At 43.0% G+C, this 21,573-nt stretch overlaps 1 protein-coding gene across 1 annotated transcript; it reads right to left on the reverse strand.

The window, feature by feature from the left end:
* Positions 1-3,687: 3,687 nt before the first annotated feature.
* FBXO7 (F-box protein 7) lies at positions 3,688-19,866 on the reverse strand (the record flags this gene model as incomplete). Its single annotated transcript, XM_084254554.1, has 9 exons — positions 3,688-4,489; positions 5,509-5,546; positions 6,212-6,388; positions 7,407-7,502; positions 10,253-10,336; positions 12,712-12,853; positions 13,127-13,354; positions 17,312-17,606; positions 19,745-19,866. 9 exons carry the CDS (start codon positions 19,864-19,866, stop codon positions 4,100-4,102), a joined length of 1,572 nt encoding a protein of 523 aa, XP_084110680.1. The 3' UTR covers positions 3,688-4,099.
* Positions 19,867-21,573: the final 1,707 nt, after the last annotated feature.

Raw genomic sequence — 21,573 nt, forward strand, 5'->3', positions numbered from 1 at the left:
TTGCCCGGGAAGTAAAACCAACAGAGAGGTTAGTGAAATATAGAAGCTGAAGAAAGTCGATGGCAGTTTTTCCACTAACCTGAGTCTGAAAAGGGACGGGAGCAAAGCAGAATGGGGACAAGGGCAGGTGATGGACCCTCCCTCATGGTGAGTTGACTGCAGGGCTGGGGCGGAAGAGGTGAGGTGCCATTGTCAGCCCAGGTGAGAGGGTGCAGGGGGCAGACAGCACGATGGATCCCCTCCCAGACCACACACCCTGAGACAGACCACTGCAGAGCCCCAGCTGCGTCCTCCCACTGCGGTGTCACTTCAGAACCCTGTCCCCCCAGCGCTGGCGAGCAGACTGAGATCTTGTGCTTTGTGCAATTTCACACAACAGGTTGGCAACCGTAGGGTAAGTGAAATGGGTCAGGCTTTGACATCACTGGCCTCTGTGGCATCACCTGCAGCCCTGAATGCAGGAGACGCTTGGGAGGCAGGCGCAGGGCTCCCTGATTGTGGACACCTGGAGCACTGTGCGGGCAGGCGTAAGTGGGCACACCTGAGCCTGGAGGCTGAGGCTCCATAAGGGCGGCGTCACTCAGCCATGAAAACAGCTATGGCGGAATGGCTCTGAGAGGACAGGCAACGGCTACTACGAGAGGAAGCGGCCATGGGAGAACGCCAGAGAGAGCCCAGAGAAAGAGTAAGATTTGCGGTCCCCTCCCCCTGCCCTGCCAGCCCTCCTGCTTTACCAGCCTGCAGGCTTGCCCCACAACAATTGGTGTAGAAAGGGCATTCATGCCTGAAAAGCCGCGGAGGGCTCTAGGACTCTCCTTTGTCCATCTGCTGGCAGGACAGGGGCTCGTTTTGTGTGTTTAGGAGAGATGCAGGTTGGAGTCACGGGTGACGCGTCCTCGGTCAGCCTTGCAGGGGCCGTGGGAATGTAATTCTGTGGAAAAACAGCCTGAGGGCACATTCCTGTGTATTACATGCTTGCTTTACCCCAGAGAGCAAGCAGGTCATTTACCACCTGCAGACAAGTGTCAGAAGCTGGCCTTAAGTCCTAAGCGGTCCCTGATTAAATGCACAGTTTTAGGCTAATATTTAGACCCTGTTAGCATGGGTTTGGCTGGAGGCAAATTGGAACGCCGGGCTCCAGGGAAGTCCAATCGGCCCATTAACCACACAGGATGCACAGAGGGGACAGAGGCGTCTTGTTTCCGTAGACACAACATGCAGCCGAAAGAGATGAGGCTGGACACTCGGGCTGTGTCTTCAGAGCTCTCTCAATGGGCAGGCTGGAGGAAACGATGACAATGGCCTGCAAGTGCTCTTTGAAAGTAGGGAGGCATCCCTTTAAGGGAAAACCAATCTAATACTGAACATTCCTTCTACAAGGTGTGTGGGTTCTTTAAAATCCTAAATACCTTCTGTTTATTCTGATTCTTGCTTTTCAGTTTCCAAACTCTGCATTTTAAGTATTTTCTCTCTCTGGCCTTGCATTGGTAGTCGAGAGCAAGAGTTAACATTACCTTGGGGTCTCAATGAACATTTCCCCTGCTTTCCTCTGAAATACAAACTTCAGTGTTGTGTTGGGGAATCCCAAGAGATGTTAGTCATGCTTAAACCTTTGTATGAGTTACCTAGGACTTCCCAGGAGTCTTATCGACTCTTATCGTCTCCTTCAGTGAACTGGAAATTAATGGAAGGGTGTTAACCAGAATGTTAACATGACATTCCAAGCCATTTCCTTATATGCAAAACATTTTCAAGAAGCAGGAAGACACTAGCAATAGTCCTCGATATTTTCTGCAAATACTAATAGCATTTTATTCCCGTGTTGTGATTAGGATTTTAATGTGTCACTATAGCATGTTTCTACAGCACAGCAGAGATCTGGGGTCTGGGGCTGTGTCCTCCGCAGCTACTGTGCAGGGTTGGAGAAAGGTGCAGCTTGGGCTGGACCCCTCGTACGGGCAGTGAAGGGAGGGGTGTCAGCTCCATCAGACAACAGCAGCATTAAGCTAGGTAGTGATCTCAGGAATAGAGTCAGCCATTGCTGAGGAAGGATACAATTCAACTGTTTTTTACCAGATCACAAAACTTTAAGTTGGAAAGAGAGGATCTCTCCCATGATTTGATTTGCAACAGGCATGCTAAGCCCGTTTCATTTATAAGCAGGGAAGGGAGTGAAAAAGAGCAAGATCCAGTTAATAAAACTAACTCAAAGGGGAAGGAAGGAGCCACGGGAAGTCGTTAACAGGCCAATGGTCCCGAACCACCTCATGCTACCGTGCTCCCCAGGCTCTCGGCCATCTTGCCTCCATCACGATAAATCAGTGGTGTCAGAAAGCCACAGTGAACGGGCTTCTGCCCACCATGATCCGCCGTCATTACACACCAGCAATATATATAACGCTGCAGTCTGCGTCACGAAACGAATGGAGGGTTTTATAAGCTTCTAACTATAAATTAGCTATTCAAGAGGAAAAGTTTGGAGGGTTGTTTTAAGACTGTAGATGAGCTGCGAGAGGACTGCCAATTTAGGTGTCTGGCACCCCGCCAATGCCCTGAACTACGAGGTCTGTGATAAATGGCAGAGTCCGAGGTCCGGTGGGAAGGCAGCACCTGCGTGACACCAGCACCACCATGGACCCCCCAGGGACCCTTCGGAAAGGACTGCATCTTGAAAACTCATTGTTTTATAGTATTTGGTGCTTCTAGTTATCACTGTGTGCTCCACCCCCACCACACGCGCCCCCCGCCCGGTACAACCCAAACTTCTAAGGCCACATGGAGGTGTATTGGAGAACTAGGATGTATTTCAACCCATCAGAGCTTCAGGGTGGCTCTTTTCAGTCCAGCCCCAATAAAAGCCATATGGCATCCAGTGGACAGTTTTTCAAAAACTGTCCTATTGCTCAGATACCACAAAACGCCACAGAAGGAAGTATCAACAGTCCTAATCCTTTACTTGTATATTAAGCTACTAAAAGGCGACATGGCTCTGGAAAATCACATTATTGATTGAATTTTCTTCACTGTGATGGAAAAAAAAAATCTGTGTAGCAAAAAAGAAAAATTTTCACATGTAGGAAGGACTCAAAATATTCTTGCAGCACATAACATTCCAAGCCATTTCCTTATATGCAAAACATTTTTAAGAAGCAGGAAGACATTGGCAATATTCCTCAATATTTTCTGCAAATAGCCTTTTATTCCCGTGTTGTGATTTGGATTTTAATTTGTCACTATAGCATGTTTCTACAGTTGTTTGTATGAGGTATTTGTGTTTGGCCTTTTTCTTGTAGGAAAAATAAATCTTGATTTTTGGACATTTTAAGTCTTCAAAACAAATGTTCTTCAAATAGTAAGAGGTTATCTTTGAAGAACAAGTGCCTGACCAGCATGCAAAGCAGAACTTGGTTAAAAGATGTCATCTCCTCAGATTATGGATTAGGCACCAGGTGTTCAAAACACGAGGAGAAATGATCCAACTCCTCTCCAGAAGCAGCAGAAGCAAGAGTTCTGTAACCCAATGGTCGTCAAACAGCACTGCTTCAGGACCTAGTAGGTTCCACCCTGGAGCACGAGAAAGAGCTGCAGAGCCCCGTTCAACCCAACTAGCTCTGCTTTTATTCATTTATGTCAGGCTTCTGAAGCGATTTCCTTTGACGAAAGGGTGCCACCAAACAGTAAAAATAATCCCCCGCAACAATCTGATGACAATGAATACGTTCTCTGATAATTCTGAAATGTCCAAGTAATGTTGTGAAGCTGTTCTGAAATTCATTTCACATCTTCTGTAATAAAAGTCAAGACTGCCATGAATGTTTTTTTTTTTTTTTTTTTTAATCTGGTATAGAACATTATCCGTGAACAACGGGGAATTAGAGTAGGGAGTGAGTAGCCAACTACCCCCGAGGCCAACCCTGGCATGCAGACACCAGGGACACCCCACCCCTGGAGCTGTACATGGATCTACTGAAAGGTTTCTATGAGTGCGTTTCTCTCCACGCCATTAGAAAACACTAGAGAACAGCACCCCAATGAGATGACAGCTGTAGTTTTTAAAAAACAAAACCAGAAAAGCTCCAGAAGTGAGATTACAAATCAATCACATGAACGGTAAGCGGCTGTCAGTTGGCCGACCCCTGCCGGGTCTTAGGGGAAATCTGTCATTGGGGCCACCTCGCCCCGGCAAGATGGGGTTAGGTCCGGGAAGTGGGCCAATTGGATCAAAACGTGGTCTGAGTGGGGGGAACTGGCCAGGTGTCCCCCCAGGCCCAGGTATGAGTGAGTTGATTGGGTCCCCAACATAGGGAAGTATTATTCTTTCATCATATTCACCACCAATAATTCCTGGAGGAAGGAGAGAACTGGGGGGAAAGGGCCTGGGGTGCAAGGGGTTGGGGTAGAATGGAATGGGGTGAGGCGACGACGGCAGGAACATCACGTGTCGTCCCCGCTGAGCTTCCTTTCTTTGCTTGTGCCTCTTCCTGTACAGCTGTAGAAAAACAAGAAATTAGCAACCTGGATGTTTTCCTTAAATTCTACGTTGGCTTTTGTTGTCTAGATCTACGCTTTCCCTTTCCCACGCGTCTAGGCAGATAAGCCGGTGCACAGAGAAGAACTCTCAGCAGTTTCTATGTGCATGAGGACAGCAGCCGCTCTGCAAACAATGCCAGAGGAGCCCTGTTCTTTAACCACACTGCGACGGAGCTGCTGTGCTGGTTTGAAGGAAAAAGAAATCCAAAAGAGGGATAAATGAGAGACAGGTACTTTTTATTCTGACATGCCCTCTAGAGCTCTCGAGCTGATAAGCAATAGTAGGTCAGTCTTTCTTGAAAGTGGAAATTTTTTATATTTATTGAATATCACACAAAATATAGTTAAGGTGAGCACTTAAATTTACTTTTTCGTTATGTCCATGGTGGGTCTCAATTTAAACAGGCAGTTCTTGTCTTTTAAGATGGCCTGTCTGTGTCTATGCAGGCATCTCTCTTTCATTTTTTTTTCTTTCCTCAATAAAATAACAACAAATGATGCCCATTCTAGAGGATGGGACATAGTCTAAAGAACAGTACCGGGCTTTTGTACATGTCTGAGACTTTCATTGTCGTTGGTTTTTTTCCCACTAGTACTTTATGCAAAGTCATCCTGAGTGCTAGCAATGTCTTTCACAGTGGTCATCTGCAGGTAAAACATGACCAATCGTCATACATGAGGAAGACTACTCTGGAACAAACATAATTCATTTAGAAATTTTTTTCTAACAGAAGGAAGAATGTTTTAAGTGAAGGTGAAAGACAATCATCTTGTTAAGATTATTTTTCCTTGTATAGTTACAAGAAAATAAGGATTGATTATAAAAAGTTGAAAACATTTTCCTTTACTGAAAAACAGCTATAAATATAAACAGATCTCACTCTACCATAATAAAAGTAAAAATAAGCCCTTAATGTATTAATCCATCAGTTACTTCTAATGCTGTGACTATTGAATATTCGCCTTGATAGTACCTACTTCTTTCCAATCTGTCTCTCGAACTCTGGCAGTTCCATCTACAAAGTAAAAACAAAAAACAAGATTTTAAAACAGTTCATTCATCTGGCATTAAGCAGAGGCTCTGTTCTTGTCCCTAAGGAAACTGAAGCTTACTCATTAAACACAAACGGAACATGAATCATTTAACAGATATGATATCATCTGCACATTCCAGAACCTAACTCAAATCTCTCCTGACAGCTAAGGGCAACCACACCATTCTGTGCTCCATGGCTAATTCACTCAAGTGATTCCCTCAGGGACACAGAGGAAAGTGTGGTCCCCTCTCCCAGCACTGACTGGCCCACACTACCTCTCTGCCCCAACCTCATCTGGGTGTGGCCTCTGCCTCTAGTGGCAAGTTAGGAATGCAGTGGATCTCCAGGTCAGATACCGAGGGTGATCTAAAGAGAGAATAAACGTGTTTTGCTTCCATTTTTTTATCTTGAAATAGTCAACTTAGTCTAATGGGCAATTTGTGTTTCAGAAAACACAAAAAAGAATGGGAGTTTTCAAGACATGGGGAAAGGCATATAAAGCTTAGATCTGCTTTACAGTAAGGTGATACTGTTATGATTCTCTGCAACTCACAAGGAAAAAAGACTAAGTTTGGCAAGTTGAGTAAAGAAGACCTCAGTAAGAAAGAGTTTTTTTCGCATTAACATGTTATCTTGGAAATCACCTCGAAAATCCCGCAGATATAAACACCTCCACAGGAGTTGGTCATTTGAAGCGATAAAGAGATCTCGACAGACCGCAGACAAAGCCAGGACGGAACGGACGTCCAGTAGTCGGAAGATGCGCAGCTTCAGCTCCAGAGGAAGGACGACCAACCCAAACACATCTGGGAGGTTCAGAGCTAAAAGGAAAAACAACGGGGATCACCGAGAGCACCCAGCTCTCCCCACAGAGTAAAGAGAAGTTACCATTTCCTCCCTTTCTAAAGAGGCGATGAATAGGTGGTGGTCTCAATCCGCATTTACTTCAGCGACATCAACTTTTTAATCCCAGCGTGACCAGACTACCTTAAGTCCCTTATTCCTGTTATGTCTTAGTGGGAATACACATTTTAATACACATCAAATAAATAAAGATCACAGTTTCTAAATAACAGCACTCTTATGTCAGCAATTACTATCATTTGATGTTTACTACACTGGAAAAAAAGAGGGATATAGATAAATTCAGAAGCAAAGCAAAACAAAGAAGGATATATTCTAAGTCAAATGAAAATTGTGTTTTGATTATTAGTCCCTCTGGAATACCTGTGATACTACTGTCCATTAGCTAAGATAATCAAAATCCAATAAAGGGTTTTAAAATTTATTTTATACCTTTCCCTCACCATCAACTAAAGAAGAAAACTATGGTAATAACAGCCTTGGCACCATGCAATCTGAGACCTAAAATATTGTTCTACATACAAATAGCAAATAAAGCCACGACTCTTTGTCTAAGTCTGAAATTACTGAACAGCTAAAATATTGTTGTAAATTATAATTCTCAACCACTCTCTACCCTGTAATTACACTTCCCCATGTGTTTATTGAACATCTATACAGACCCTGCAGTCGGCCATGAAAATACAAAGGTGAATAAGATATATTTCCTACTTTCAAAATATTCTTAGCCTCAGGTGGAAAGACATCATATAAACAATATAGTGGAAAAGGGGCTAGCATAAAGATATGTACAAAATGCCATGGAAAGACAGAGGAAATGAGTAACATTTAATAAATTAACATTTAAACTTAGTCTTAAAAGAGTGGAATTTCACTAGGAGAAAAGCAGCAAGTCCTATGTCAGAGACAAGCATGGTATGTAAAGTTACTGTTTTTTTCTAGCTACTCAACCTGAGATGATTTATCAACGCTCACCTTGTCGGGTAAAAGCCAAAAGAGGATACACCAGTTGGTCTTTGAAGAGGCGAGAAAGCTTCTGAAGATCTTTGTATATCTTGGCTACATTTTCCCCTGGAATATTTTTAATGAAAAATCAAAACACAAAATCAAGTGGAAAAATTTGCAATGGTGCCCTCTACTTCTGCCAAACCAAAGCAAAGCAGTAATAAATCGTCACGGTTCCTACACAGACATGAACCAAAGTCCCTAGAGGAGGAGGAAGCACACGGACTCTGAAGACTGACCCTCAAGTGCAAAGCTGAAAATCCCAGGATATCAAAAGACCAGAGCCGCACCGACCTACACAGCTCATAGGCTACATTACACAAGGGAAACTGTTGTATGAGCGCCAAACACTCAAAGATTGAACGAGTATCTACTGTTCTGGGCGCCAGGGATACAGTGGGGGACTAACTTCTTTTGTGGGGGCCGAAGGCTAATAGGATAGTAACAGTATTTATCACGTAAGGCCCATGTACCAGTAACTGTGTCAAGCATTTTTCAAGTTTTCTTTCAAATTAGTCACTCCCCTGTAATCATGAGATACAAAGTACAACCCCCATTTTAAACACAGGACAAGGTGGAGAGAACTATCAGCAGCAGGACAGGGTATGTGCTAATTCTGTCTGGGTCCAAAGCAATGATTTTATCCCCTACTCAAAGTATGGCCAGTGATCACTAGAAAGGACATCACCTGGAACTGTTTAGAAATACTGACTCTTGGGCGTCCTGATCAGAACCTGCATTTATATAGCCCCAGATGCCTCACCTGTACATCGCTATGTGAGAAGCACTGTCAAACAGCAGAGGTCACGTGACCCCACAGTTCTGCTATTTTGACCAAGTGTATTACCTTGAACCTTCTGAGCTGCACCTGTTTGCTTACCTGTTTAAAGAAGACACCATCACTACACCAAAGTGGTTAAATTTAAAGCTCTGCACACAGTGCCTAGCATACAGGTAGAGAGGTACTCAGTTTATGCTTGCTCTGTGAAGGTGTTTTAAAAATCAGTGTGGTTCATGGTCTTTTTTTCAAGTGCAAAAACTGATTTTCTTTAAGCTACTTTTTTCCTTCAGTGACCTATTACATATATAAAGTAGCAAGGAGCTTACAAATAAAAGGGTTAGACTGTGGGTGCTTTGATGGTAGGAAAACTATGGTAACCACACCTGAGGGAATAAAACCCTTATCATGAAAAAACAAGGATATAAAATGATATACCGTTGATAAAAAAAAAAAAAGAACATCAGAAATTTGAAAGTTAAGTAAAAGGATGTATAATATTATCTAGTACATACTAAGTACTATAAGCTGCAGTAAAAATTAAACTTGTTAAACTTCGGCAGCATACTCCTACCCAACATAAACGTGTTGTATTAAAAATATTCAATTAAAATAGTCCATAAACTTATAACAATATTAACTTTCCTCCTTCCCTTTCACTTCCTTTTTCTTTAACAGAAACTAGATAGAAAGTATGAATCTGAGCTAATTCCTATCAAAGTTTTTTAAAATATGCTTACGAGTCAAATCTACTCTAAATTCCACCATTATTACCTCTGTGATCCTGAAGTCAGTCACCTCCTCTTGACCTGTTTCCTGATCTATAAAATGGGCATAGTAATCTCCACTGCTATAGAGTATTTCTACCCCCCACAGCAAGGTCCTCCCCAGTAGTATGGAGGTCAACATGCAGTGCTGCAGCCAAGGATTTCATGATTTTCTGGTCCTAATGGTAAGACCATCTTTACAGGTTGTATTCATCTATAATGCATTCTCAACAAACGCCCCCACGTGGCAAAACTGGCTCTTGAAGGGCAAAAAAAAAAAATCCTATTAAATTGGTTTATGACTTTCCAAAGGGCCATAGTACATAAATACACAATACCAATGGCATGAAAAATCTCCTGGGAGAGAGTAATGGGGGGGAATGTGTAGAAAGGCTCCTTAGAGGATTGATAATGGGGGGTAAATAAGTTAAGGAACACTGGTCTCCTTTTCCTATCAGTTTTAGTTAGAGGAAGCCAGTCTCTCAGGACTTGATCTTGACTGGGAAGTAACAAGAACAAGTCCCTAGGTCTTCAAAGCAAAGATCTAGACCTATACAGCCTTCCCTTAAAATACATTACTGTAAATATCATCTCTGCCATACCACACCACTCTATATGGGTTTTAAAACCCCTCAGCTTACTTACTATAAGGATGAAATAAAGTAATGTTCACTAAGGCCCATGTCCACAAAACAGCCATTTAAAAGATATTAGCTCCTCTCCACCCCATCTCTTCTCTTTCGACTACTAACCTGCCTCTCAGCTAAGTTTAACTGAAAAAATAAAAAGGAACACTCTGTCTTTGTAGCAATAATTTAAGAGCATATAAGCAAAATCATGCCTATAATGCAAACTTGGTAAAATTCCAATCTGCATCAAATAGCAACCAAATTTACATCAATTTAAGCATACACTCTGAGTGCAGTTTTCCTCCAATAATTTTCAGTAATGAAGTTGCACTGCACAATTACAAAACAGTTCCAATCCAAATGGGTCAAATACATTGCTAGAAAGATCCACAGAAAGATTAATTCAGGAGCTAAAGCATCATCCCCATGTGCTGGACTGCACACTACTGGCATTCCATGGCGGCAATATGCCTATAATGCAGCACCCCAAGGCCCTACAAATAACAGAAACTCTGCAACAATGTCCACCACTTGCTTTACTCTCATGCAGAAATTTTCAGCCTTTTGAATATTACCTTTCAGATTTTTTTTAAGTGACCCTCTCAAAGCTTCATCCCCAAAGTTAAATCACTGTTATATTACCTGGTTCCTCTTTGCAAATAAAAGATTCTGGCAGCAGCTGCAATCTTTTCACACTTCTAATCTCATTATTGATTTTTAGCGTAGCTGTAAAAACCAAAAGAATGATGATCAAAAAATCTTGTCACTTTATCAGTTGTCTACATTTTGTTTTTGTATAGGCTTGCATTTTCTTGCCCCAATAGATAAAGGACACATTATACAAAACTGCTCAAATGCCTATTTCCTTCCTTCAGAGTGAAGTCCAAAGTGTAAACCTGCCATTCAATGAAGTAAAGTCACTCCAAAGCACCACCTTGAAGAACTTCGGTAAGCACCTTTACATCAAATCCACTCAGTATTACCAACAGCACCGATCAGTGCTCAAAAGATATGCAACAAGGTTAGTAGGAGAAAGTTAAACACAATAAAATCATTATTTCTAACAAGGTCACCAAAAATTCCATGTACTTTTTAACCTTGGCAATGAGACTTCCCATGTTGTTAAAAGAATCCTGCTAGTTTGGACAGCATCATCTCCTCTCTAGACCAAAGGACAAATATTCTCAGTATCACCAGAGAGTTCAATTTTAGTCCTATCTACAAAGAGCGCTTCATCTCAGTCCCCTGCAGAGCGAGTGATGTGCTTATGTGCGTGAGCAGGATGTCTCTGGTGAAGGAAAGATTTAAGGACATAACTGCTCCTTACCAAAGACTCGGGTCTGCTTGTCTGCCACAGACGTGTGCAAGCAGCTGATTTGCCAAGAATAGTAAAGAAACAAAATAAGAAACTTTAGGACATCATAGAGACACTCAGCACCTATTCACTTTCTGTTAAGTATCTTTAAATTATCATACCATGTTGGTAAAGTGCAATTATAAGAAACTGAGGCAAAAAGTACAACCTCACATTTACTATTTGGTAACTTTACATTTACAAATTAAAAGATCCTGCTGTATGATTACTGATTAGACACCCTTTGTGTCTAAGGCACCCAACTAAAGTGACATGTGCTAACTGTGATGAGCCGAAGAGATAATGCCAGGGCCTAATGCCATCAGAAAGCCATGTCCTGACAAACGTGGACCACCACCAGAGCTGTTAAAGTTGAAATTCTGAAACTTTTAAATAACATTTCAAGAAATACAGTGATTTAAAAAGCAGCAATGATGTAGTAAGGGATACAGAACTATCTTTTACTTCAAGGATCCAGACAGTGTTAAGACAGTGACCTTTAAAATATATTTTAGGGCCTCCCCGGTGGCGCAGCGGTTGAGCGCTGGGTTGCGAAGCTGCCCGCAGCCTCTGCAGCACCAGTTTGATCCCCGGCTGCTCCCCCTCCACCAGAGGAGGGTCCCACATGGCGCATAGACCTCTCCTGCCGCCCGCTGCTCCCCTCAGCAGTGTATTTCTTCGTCAATCTACCTGCTCTGTTCCCTGCTCTGGTGAATCCTCTCACCCTCCCGCGCTTCTGACTGTACCCAGTGCTTGTATAAATAAATAAATAAATCTTTAAAATATATATATATTTTTTCAGCAGAAAAATCACTTCTCAAACAAAATCTTATGATAAAAAAAATCTCAATAACTAAAACAAACATGTTGCTACTCAAGGTTTAAGTGGTGTTAGGGGTTCTATTAAGCCTCCTCCTAAGCTAGTAGCTGCAAAACATACTGAAAACTAAGCTAAGGCATGTCAGAGTGACTGTCTCTGCTACACAGATGGGCTGTACTAAAAAAGACAATATACAGTCATCCTAGCCTTACCCTACTATCTTATTTAGTTAGAGGATAAACCTCAAAAATCCAAAACAGAAAATGAAAGATCTTCGTCACTATTCTGGACCTCCAGATTATAGTTTTGAGACTACTCCATAGACTGCTAGCAGCTGGTATGGACTTTGGGGTGGCAGCTGAGCTGAACTGAAATGCCAAGATGGAATGTACTGCTATCTCAGTGAAGTTTCTTAATGTGAAAAGAACTAAAAAAAGAAAAACTATGCAGTGACTTTCTTGGGCGATGAAACACATATATCGAAACCCCCAGCAGTGCTCACAGATGCCAAACTCGGTAAAAAGCGAACTCAGCTCACAGTCTCCCAGTTCTAAGACCTTCGTTAAAAAAATTAAAAAGTCAACCTCAGGCATAAAGAAAAAGTATTCTTCAAAGAGTCTATATGTAGTAACTCACCTACTCCTATTATCACAACTCCACTGGGGCAAAAAAAAAAATCACAATGTTAAGACAGTAAAAGAGTATGGCTGCCCCAAGAGTGAAGGCAGCTAGTCTAAACATCAACCCTGGGGTTCTAGAATCTTCCAGACTCATGTCATCAGTGGTCTAGGGATAAAATAAAGTTGGGAGACACTCATAACTGTATCATCTATATCATACTAACCCATCAGTGAAATGGCTATAAAATACTTCGATAGAAATACAAGTATTCATAAACTGATGACCACGACTATTCCCTCCAGTTACCATTTATGACAATGAGGTTTCCCAAAGGCACACAGGTGAGAGCGGCAGAGCCGTCCTCGCAGAGAGGATGCGTGTACTGCAGCTTATACACGCCGCCCGACTTCCAATTCTCTGGCATGGACACAGCTTTGGCTTCAGTCCCCTGGGGAAGGAAATAAAAGGGGAACAAATTATGAAGAAAAATGTTACTATCAAAAAGATTAAAAGTTCAAGAGGCCCCCAACTTATCTAGAAACAAGCATTCCCTTAGTACAATTTTTCAAGTCATTAATATTACTATTAATAAAATTTTGACAAAGAAATCTAGAGTACCACAGCAGCCTGGAGGTGCTTGTTGGTACACCCTCCCCCACCTCCGCCACCATGGGAAACTTACACCCCAACAAGGAGTGTGTTGGCAGCTTGGAGTACTCACCTGAGGTATGTAACCCGACTCCAACATCAGAAGATGTATCAACACTATCAAGGCATCATTGGAATCAGAGCAGTCAGCCGACTGATACAGGATCTCTAGTGAATGTGGCACCTGCCCTTCCACCGACTCACTGCAGAGCATTGGTTCTGAGGGGTAGACGCCTGTGCCCTCTTCCATATCCACCACGTCTTGAATTGACTCAGCTTCAAAATTTTGACTAGGCCCTGGCTGAAAAGGGTCACAAAAACAGTAAGTTTTAATCTTTTATTACTTACATAATCTTTTATTTGTGCACAGTATAAACTGACTCCTAAAGAGAAGTGAGATTAGGGCTCAACGTCAAAATACATTACTGGGTTCAAAAATGGGACATATTGTAAGTAAGCCCTCCTAAATAAGTGAGCCTGCAATCTAGTCTTCCATCCTGAATCCCTGATCTCTATTAATTTTGGCTGACAAGTCTAAAACCTGGACTAGAATTCTCCCACCACCTTACTAAGTCCCACCCTCAACCTGACTGAATCATTGAAGTTCCACTGACTGTATCTCCTAAATCTCTCTCAAATCTGCCTATTCCTACTCCATTGGTACCTCAGACTCATTTATCTCCGGACTTCCAGCAATATCCTCTCTAGGTATACTTACTCCTCTTTCTTGTCTTCCAAGAAAGATTCCACCCACTGCTACCAGTTTCTTAATAATTAAGACTCCAGTGATGCCCTATGTCCCAGCTTAAAACTTGCCAGTATTTCCCCAATGCAGATAGTACCATTTCCCCAAATTGTGCCTTGGAGTGTGACCCTAAATGTTTTTAGGGGAAACAGAGGTCTGCTATCAAGTTTTTAAAATGCCACATGCTATAGCCACCTAACCTCACTCTTTATATTCACAAAATACATTATTGGCATTACAAAGCTCTGAGAAGTTTAATAATAATAGCTGTGCATAACACTTAATCAAGAAACACTATCCTCCTTCCTCAACACTCAGCATCCCCATAACACTTACTTATAATTTCATGAAACAGGTTATTCACAGAGGACATGCTGAGAAATGCAGGCCTACAAATAAAGTCCAAGCTCCTAGACTCCGTAACATACCAGCTCCTTTATTACCTGATCCCTGACACTATATCAAATTCACTTTCTGCCAGTGCCTCCTGCCCACTCCAGTATTCTCCACCTCATAACAGAGGCAATACAGACCTCCACTCTGCAAAGGCTTTGATTGCTGTGCTTTATTATAGTGCATTCAATTCTCTGACTACACACCTACATCCTACCATGACCTCTAGTTTAGAAAGGAAAAGACTACAGGTCATCCATTTTTTTTGTAACCCAAATATATTACCTGGCACATAGTAGGTACTCAATAAATACTTGAACAAATACTGACAGATAATACCTTATAATTTCGTAATGTTTTCATTTTCAGTAATTTCTCCTTTGCACTATATACCAATTCTGTAAATTGGTATATGGTAAATTGGTATATGCTTTTTATGAATACGTAAATGACACTGATTAAGTAACACCATCCAAGTTGTCAGGTAATTCTGAAATAACCCCAGATTTCCAGACTCGCTTTTAGACATAATACACTGCTTTAGTAAGACTAAGTTACCTATATTAATTTTGCTCAGAAAGTTTGTTTCCTAGGCATGTGTTCAACTCTAAATGCAAAGCACATGTTTCTTTTTAAGTTTGTATTTCCATTAAATAAGGAGTAGAGGAAATTAAAGTCCTGTAGTATGAATGAAAGGGTAGAAGATGTAAGGGAACAAGAGGCTATTCTTCCAAAATCCAAGGCCATAACCCAGGATGGGCTGTGGAACACCACCAAATTCACTTGTTAAAACCCAGAAGCCACTGACAATTTACACTATCTAAAAAGGAGGTGCCCTCATATGTTTGAGTAAATAGAAACCACTGTGTTAAAAAAAAAAAAACAAAAAAAACTTACTATCTAGTTAAACTATGAAACACATGGAAGCTCTTTGCTTCCTTTGTGCATTTACTACTTACTGACAGTTGTGCGGGAAAGCATGAATATATGTAGAAAAAATATTTTAAAGAGTTACCCCAAATTGATAATGACATGGGAGGGCAATATCAGAATCCCCTGGTGAGCTTGTCAAACCTTACTCCCCCTCCATGAGAACCACTGACATTTTCTGAGTGGTTCTGATAAGATATGACTATTTATCATACCCTTCATGCGTGTGAAAATGGGGGAGGAAAGTTCAGCATCACCTTTCACTAACCAGATCTGTCATTTATTAAGACTGGAATAAGTAACTAAAAAGCAGTTTAGAGCTAATCTGAGGATCTGATACCATGTATTCCCTGCACCCCATTAAAGACTCAACAAGTATTAGATGAATTTCCAAAGAGAATGAAATAAGAAAATTAATTTATACTTAGATGCAAGAGTAAACTTTCCTATTATTTTACATTTTATCCATCCATTTTTCTTTTCTAATGCTGCATTCTACATTTAACTGGCAGATCATAGTGTTTCCAGTGTTTAAGGCATTATTTATGAGATGTCAACCTCAGTTTCCACACTTAGATTTTACAGTCACCCTATACAAGTCTTAGAAAACAAAACCTGCTTTTAGAACTGAAATTACTAACTTTAGGCAGTGTTCATTTCTCAAAATTTTCCAAAGGGACACTAATAAAGTAATTCACATATCTGATGAAAAGCTCTATCTTATGGGACAATTTTAACAAAGTAAAAGAATGGGCCCTTCTACCAGAATCTTTGAATGAGATATCAGCAAAAAAAAAAAAAAATTGAAATATAATTTATATATGTGACTAAATATTCTTACTCATTCCCCAAATTACCTCTATAAGACCAGAATATGGACATCCATAATAATTTCCAAAAAAAAAATCAAAAATACTTTGAACTTTATAAAAATTAATCCTTTAGAATAATTCTTATATAATAATGCTAAATCACTCCAGACACTATGACTAAAAATCTGAACATAAATATTTTTCATAATTTACCAATCTATTAAAACAGATCTGTTAAACCAATCTGTTCATTTTCCATTATCTGTGTACACTTAATGTCACAGAGGGCACAATGAATACTTATACTCATAAAAAGTTAAGTTGGGGTGGTAAGTAAGTATACACATACAACACAATCAACTAGACAGCATAAATGTCAGTACTAAGAAATTAAGTAATACAAGTGGTCATATGTGCTATCCAAGAAATGAAAAGGCAGAAAAATAAATAGATGTTCATAAGGCAATAAAGACTAAATACTGGGCTCTGGCTGGCAGGGCTTGGGAATGGGTCGGGAGGGATCTAGACAGGAGGCCCGGCGGTGTGCATGTGCATATGCAAGCGTGTGAGCGCACTTGGCTAGTGACGGGAAAATGAGGCGTCTGGCTTACAGTTTACAGAAAGGCAGAACAGAAACTAGCCCTGGAAAGGTTGGGTGGGGCAACTTCTCTGAAAGCCTTAAAAACCAGGTATAGCAGGACAGGCAGCCTTTTCTTCCTCTGTAACAGGACAGGGTTGAACTACAGATATTTAGTCTTTTTCATTCAAAAATTGTGAACACAGCTGTATCTATGACACAATTATTAAAAAGCAAGGGACTAACATGATCAAAAATATGAACCTAGAAAACAGGCTGAAGAACAGATTCTGGGAGCCTGGAATGGAAGGAAAAAACAAACAGGGCTTGTTAAGAGGTTGGAGAAAGAGTCAAAAATCATCCCAAGGTCTTAATGCAGGAAAACAGCAGTGCCACTGACAGAGGGGTAGCTGACCTGGGAAGAAAAGGACATCGTTGCACATATAATCTGAGGTAACAACATTAAAATCCAAGGACAAATGTCCTATAAATCATTTGGAAATAATGGAAGGATATACAGCCTTAACAGAGTAGACCAGAGAAGCAAAGCAGAGACTCATGAGCTTCAAGGCAACAACATAAGCCCAGGGATAATTTATTGATATCTGAAAAGTAAATGTCTGAACAAAACAAGTGGAAACTGGGTTCTTTGGAATACCAGCCCAGGATTTAGCAGTTTAAAAAACTTTATAGAAGCATATAATCTGCAATCTACTAATGATAATTATCCCGATTGATACAAAATTGAATCCAGGTGTTTGTATGATTTATAAAACACCCTATTTCCTCTTTAATACTCACCATACTGTCATCATTCCAGACATCAGACTGGGTTGCCTGTTCTTGGACCGAATCACTCGATAGTTCATGCTGTGTGCTGGGCTGAATGGAGCTGGCGGCCAAAGAGGGTTGGTCATTATTCTGGAGTGAGGAATGCTCTGAATCTGTGGATGAAGGTAAGTTAGGTGCTGGAATGGCATCTTCAAGAATCAAACATATCAAGTCCCCAGAAACAATCCCATATGAAGCCAAGGTTTCTTCATCTCCAGTGAGGGCATCCTTGTTGTTCAATGTAATTGCAAACCGGGTATCAGAACTGCCAAGAAAGATGGATAAGGATAGTAAGAGCTACCTATCACCATTCCCCCCAATAAAACATTTGGTACATATATTAATGCATATGGTATGACCCTAGAAATACTAACTAATGAAAACAAAACACAAATATGAAGTTAGAGTTTTGGGAAACTATCAAAATTATTTACTCTTATCACTGAATCCCTAGGTTGTAGATTACAGAACAGTATATAAGATACTTACACTCAGTGATGCTGATTTCATTAATTTTTTGAGATTTTTTTTTTATTCTTCCTTAACAATATAGCATTTTCATAAGTGTTCAAAATAATTGATGCTTTTCTTTCAATTAAATACATTTTTTCTTACCACTTAAATTGTCTTTGGCAGAGAAATTACTGGAATTTTAGAAACGATTCCTGTTTATTAGAAAATAAATGGCTATGCTTCTGTCTTCAAATTCTTCCATAAATAAAATGTTGGAAATCTGCCAGTTGCCCAGAATAAAAAACATCCAAACTTTGGCAGAAAAAAGAAAAACACCTCAAATGAACTGTGTGTTTATGGATCTTTGTCATATCAAAAGGCTGTTTGTTTAACGATATCTACTGTAATGTTCATTCAGAGACCTATTTGTAGAAAAGGTAAAGAATTGTCTATTAAATAAAAATGTCAGCATTTGCTCCCCTGTTAGAAAAAGGGAACAGTTTAGTAGTAACTCTTCCAGGAGAAGAGTTAAAAAATGGCTAATTTCCAAAATTGTGAAAACAAAACTTAAGTTCCTCAAGAAATGCCAGCCTAGAAATCTCCAGTCTTTCAAAGAATCTCTTATGGCTATCTCAACTCAGTAAAGGCACTTTAAAAATAATGCCATCTGGACATTTTTTTAATTACCCATTTATTATAAAATGAACTTATTTTCCAAAGAATGAATTTACTTTCAAAAACTGAAACTATTATTCCTGAGTTAAGCAACCTCACTGTAAAAACAAACCTGAAAGTGAAGCGAACTTGGGCTCTTGGGTAAACAAAGAGTCATATTAGGTTTCACATCTTTTCAAGACTGCCCTTCCTATAACATATGTATATTATTTCATATATACGTACGGAAATATCTTTAAAAGAGAAAACGTGTGGGGTAAGGAGTCCAGCATGCAAAATACTTAGGTTTTACACTAAGAAAAAAACAGACGTGTCACCTAATATAATCTTTTAAAGGTCTCCTTTTACTGAGTTTCCTAAAATTAAAGTGTATACGCCTTATAAGAGGAACTACTTAACAGAAAGATTTTCCTTTGAAGAATTCACCTAAAATGCCCTGCATGTATTCTCAAGCACGCTCCTAAGCTTCAAACTCGCTAGCTCAGCCTTTGATGAGGCCCACCCTTACTTTTCCCCTCTATTCCTTGCTTGCTGCTGCCACAAAACACTGCGTGGAGACAAAGCAGCTTCACCTGGGCCCCTAAATAACAGAATCTGATCCTTTATTTCCCAGGTCACTCTCCCCAAACCGCAAGCTCTGTCATCTCAAGGCCCACGTCTACTTAGTTTGAGCACCAACCACCACTGCAAAAAAAAAAAAAGAAAAAAGGCGCAACCTGCCACCCAGGAAAATACAAAATAATTAGAAACCCGCCTGCACTTGGAGAAACTCTGCAGGTAAGCCCTGCGCTCCCGCGGCGCGGGCACCTGAACACTCAGCCGCGCGAGCGCAGCCTCGCAGCAGCCGCAGTTACAGGTGGCACCGGCCGGAGGGCCGAGCTCTGACACCTCTAATCCTTTCCCAACTTTTCCGCCGAAGTCCCCCCCGACCGCGGGGAATGGGGGGGCTTCCCGCCCAAGCGCCCGGAAAGGCAGGACCCGGCCAAGCTCGTCCATTTCCAACTTGACAAGTGCAGGGGCGCGAGGATTTGCAGCCCAGCCCGGGGCAGGCGGGCGGCAAAAACGGGGCGACGGCTCACCCTGGAGGGGATCGGGGTCCCCAGGACGCCAGGCCATGCTCCCCGCGCGCCGGGCCCCCCGCGCTGCCGCCGCTGCCCGCCGCGCGCGTCACAGTCCCGGGCGCGGACCCCGCCGCGCCCCGGCCCCGCCCGGCCTCACGTGACGCCCGCGGCGGGCCCGCGCCCCCGGCCGCCGAGCCCCGAGGCGGCCGCCTACCTGTACCCCCAGGTGGGCAGCAGGGCCTGGCCCAGGCGCGCGCGCAGCTGCCCCAGCGTCGGCGCGGCCTCCGGCATCTCCAGCGGCCCCGTCCGCTTCTGGAGGCGGACGCGCAGCTTCATGGCGGCGGCGGCGGCCGGCGGGCCAGGGGCCTGGGCCCGAGGCGACGGCGGCGGCGACCCGGGACCAGCGACTTCCGCAGCCCGGGGCGGGGGCTGAGGTGACTCGGGGGGGAGGCCCGCCGTGGCGGCCGCCCGGAACTGGAGCGCTCCGCCCCCGGGCTGAGGGCGCCCCCTGGAGCCCACCCCCGGCGGGCCGCTGGCGTCGGCGCCCGGCCAGGCCGCCGGGAAACTTGCGATCGATGACTCGGTGCTCGACGGCGCCGCCTGGGGGCGCGCGGAGGGCGACGCGCAGGCGTAGATTGTGCGCGCGGCGCGCGGGTGGCGCGGCTGCCCTGCGACCCGCCGCGTCTACACCGCCGCCTTCCAGGTGTTCCTGGACCACGGGGGTGCCGGGGAGGATGCAGCGGGCGGTGCCGCGCGCCACTCCCCGAGCCCCGCGTGGGCCAGGGTTTTACCCCATTTTCCCTGGGCGCCCACTTCTAGCGGCTTCTGCTCTGAAAAGCCTTGGGTGGCCCCCGGCCCTGGCAGTTTCCTTGGTGACGGCACAATGTGAAAGCGCGGGTGGTCAGTGAGCGAGCGCGGACGAGGCCCTCGGAAGCTGTGACTGCATGACAGTCCCCCCAAAACATTTACTGTCCCACGGGTTCGGTTATCGGTTAGGACTTGGGGCACGGTGAGCTGGGCTGGTGGTTCTGTTTCTGTCTCTGGGGTTACAGACACGATGTAGGCTAAGGTGCATTTATCTGAGGTCTTGACTCCGGAGGAGAGTCTGCCTCCAAGGTGGCTACTCGCATGGCAGTCGGCAAGAGGCCTCGGTGTTCACTCTGTGGACTACCCATGGGGCTACTTGAATGTCCCCATGACATGGTATATGGCTTCCCTCAGCAAGAGAGCCGAGAAAGACCAAGGCAGAAGCCACCGTGCTGTTTATGTCTAGCCTCAGAAGTCACCTCCCAGCACTTCTGTCGTATTCTGTTGGTCAAGAAGCAATCCTTAGATGTGGATCAACCCAAGGTATGTATACCTTGGGGATCAACCCAAAGAAATGAATACCCAGAGGCAGGAATCACTGGAGACCATCTGGGAGGCTGGCCACCATAGAAGGTCTAGCAGTGCTGCCCATGATGACTTAGATGAGGGAGAGACTATCATCCAGTTTCATCTTTATATGATTGTCATTGTCCCCAAAAATTTTGAGTTGAATCAAGCTCCTCCCAGTAGGTGGCAGTACTTGTCCACATCCTAAGGTTCATTCATTCGCAGGTACCCATCACCTACTTTGTGCACCATCGTAAGTGCTGGAGACACAGACACTAGAGAGGCACATTCCCACCCATGGAGATCTCAGTTTAGTGGGTCATCTCTTACAGTGGAGCCTAAGAAGTGTCTTGTTTAGGATAGGGGTAAGAGTAGTCCTGGGTTTGGGGTGCATAAAGGAGGATTGCTGTGCCAATGGGGGTCATTCTTGGCAAGCAAGATGAGTGGCAGCACCAGGGTGGCTCATTGTGTCCAAGTGAGGACTGAGTGGGTATATCCCAGATAAAGAAGAGCCTTTAGCTGAACAGAGAATGGACACATTCTAGAATATGTAGGAAGCCACTGGAGAGTTTGGAGCAGGGAGGTCTTTATCCATCAGGGTTCTTAGCTCTGACCTATAGAAGCTGACTCTGACTAAGCACAAAAGGAACATTAAGATACTGCATAGTT

This window comes from Talpa europaea (genome assembly GCF_964194135.1).
Source record: "Talpa europaea genome assembly, chromosome: 15".
Taxonomy (NCBI): Eukaryota; Metazoa; Chordata; class Mammalia; order Eulipotyphla; family Talpidae; genus Talpa; species Talpa europaea.